At 40.9% G+C, this 1,919-nt stretch overlaps 1 protein-coding gene across 1 annotated transcript; it reads left to right on the top strand.

The window, feature by feature from the left end:
* The first annotated feature begins 93 nt into the window (after window positions 1–93).
* On the top strand, window positions 94–1,063 carry LOC104533986 (C1GALT1-specific chaperone 1-like). The gene is given in 2 exon segments (XM_010189152.1): window positions 94–191; window positions 193–1,063. Coding segments are annotated over 2 exon segments (948 nt in total). The 5' UTR covers window positions 94–114.
* The last annotated feature ends 856 nt before the right edge of the window (window positions 1,064–1,919 follow it).

The raw sequence follows: 1,919 nt of genomic DNA, 5'->3' as shown, positions 1-1,919 counted from the left end.
CAAAGGGAAATGCAGCCACATTCAGAAATTGAAGAATGCGTTAAAACTGTACGGAGTCTGCAGTAGTAGACTTATTCCTGTGAGTGCTTACAGTGTGTCTCCTTTCTAGGAAACATGATTTCTGAAAGCAGCTTCTTCATGAAGGGTGTCGTGTTAGGAGAGGCCTTCTGCATGTTGGCTATGCCCCTTCTGACATGTTAAGGTGGGCCACAGCACTAAAGCACATCACCATGAGCATCATCACATCCAGGCTCCCAGCAAAGAAGATGTCTTAAACGTTTCGGAAGCTGAGCGTGTGGAGCTTAGTAAAAGTATCCACATTTATTGTATCATCCTTGTGAAACCCAAAGATCTGGGGCACGGGGCTGCAGTGAAAGAGACATGGAGCAAGCACTGTGACAGGGCAGAGTTCTACAGCTCTAATAACGTCAAAGCATTTGATTCTGTAGCTCTCAACACAAATGATATTTGGGTGATGTTGAGAAAAGCTTACAAGATGACACATGAACTCTATAAAGATGAATTCAACTGATTCTTCCTTGCATATCCAACAACATTTGCTATTATTGAAAATCTCAAGTATTTCCTACTGCGGAGAGACCCCTTGCAGCCTTTTTATATAGGCCATACTGTGAAACCTGGTGACCTTGAGTACGTAGATGGTGGGGGAGGAATTGTCTTAAGCATTGAATCACTAAGACGCCTGTCCCATGTTCTTGAAGACTCTGACAAGTGTCCGGAGCAGGGAGGTTTGATTTGGAAACTTGCTGAGGATAAACAGCTACCAATCTGCCTGAAGTATACTGGAGTGTTTGCCGAAAACATGGAAGATTCAGAAGGAAAAGATGTCTTTAACACTAAATCACTCGGTGTTCTCATTAAAGAAGCGATGTCTACATCTACACCTGAGCAGTTAGTGGATGGTTGCTGCTCTGACATGTTCAGTGGACTGGCCCCAAACCACATGCATGTGATGATGTATGGTGTCTACAGGCTGAGACCCTATGGCCACACATACAATGATGCACTCGTCTTCCTTCCACCTGAAGGCTCAAACGACTGATGTCTCTTCAGTGAAGACCTGGATCCATGGATTCACCTCTTCTCCTTACATGCATTTGTACTGACAGATTTGATTTTGGTACTGGTGTACACTTTTTTTTGCACATTGAGATTTGGTAAAGCTCTTACTTTTAAAAGTGGAAGGAGAACTTTTTTTCCTAAATCTTTTTTACAGAAAGGCATCTGGCTTTTGATAGTGCTGGAATGAAATAAGTTGTTTATGATAAAAGGAAACTAAGTTTATATGGGGGGTTTGTACATGTAAATATTTATTAATGAAAACTCATATGAACTTTACTGTTACAAATATATTTTTGCAGAATTTGGATTATTTCAATTCTTCCAAGCATTTCTAGAATGTCTTTATATCTTTCTAAGATGTACCAATAAAACTGATTACAGATTCGGTCTCAAACACTAACTTCAAGCTATTTCCTTTACACTAAGCTACAGAAGCGCTTAGTTTTTTCAGGGGATTTTTAGGGTGTTTATGATGTTTTTGGGGTAGTTTTGGGGATATTGGGGGTGGTTTGGTTTTTTTTCTTGTTCTGTTGGTTTTGGGGGGTTCTGCGGTGATTTGAGGAGGTTTTTAGGGTATTTTGGGTGGTTTGGGGGGTATTTTGGCTGTTTTTTGTTGGTTATGGGGTGTTTTTGTTTTAGGGGTGGTTTTGGGGTTTGGAGCATTTTTGTTGTTTTTGCGGTGGTTTTGGGGATTTTTTGGGGGCATTTTTGTTTTGGGGGTATTTGGGGGATTTTGTGTGGGTATTTTTGTTTTGGGGGTATTTTGGGTGGTTTTGGGGGTATTGTGGTTTTGGGTTTTGTTCTGGGGTTTTCTTGGGGTTTTTTTGTGTTTTAGG

The sequence above is a fragment of the Mesitornis unicolor genome, unplaced genomic scaffold, assembly GCF_000695765.1.
Source record: "Mesitornis unicolor isolate BGI_N332 unplaced genomic scaffold, ASM69576v1 scaffold7090, whole genome shotgun sequence".
NCBI lineage: Eukaryota > Metazoa > Chordata > Aves > Mesitornithiformes > Mesitornithidae > Mesitornis > Mesitornis unicolor.
Note: the sequence above shows the minus strand (reverse complement) of the source record. Positions and strands in the feature narration are given on the sequence as shown.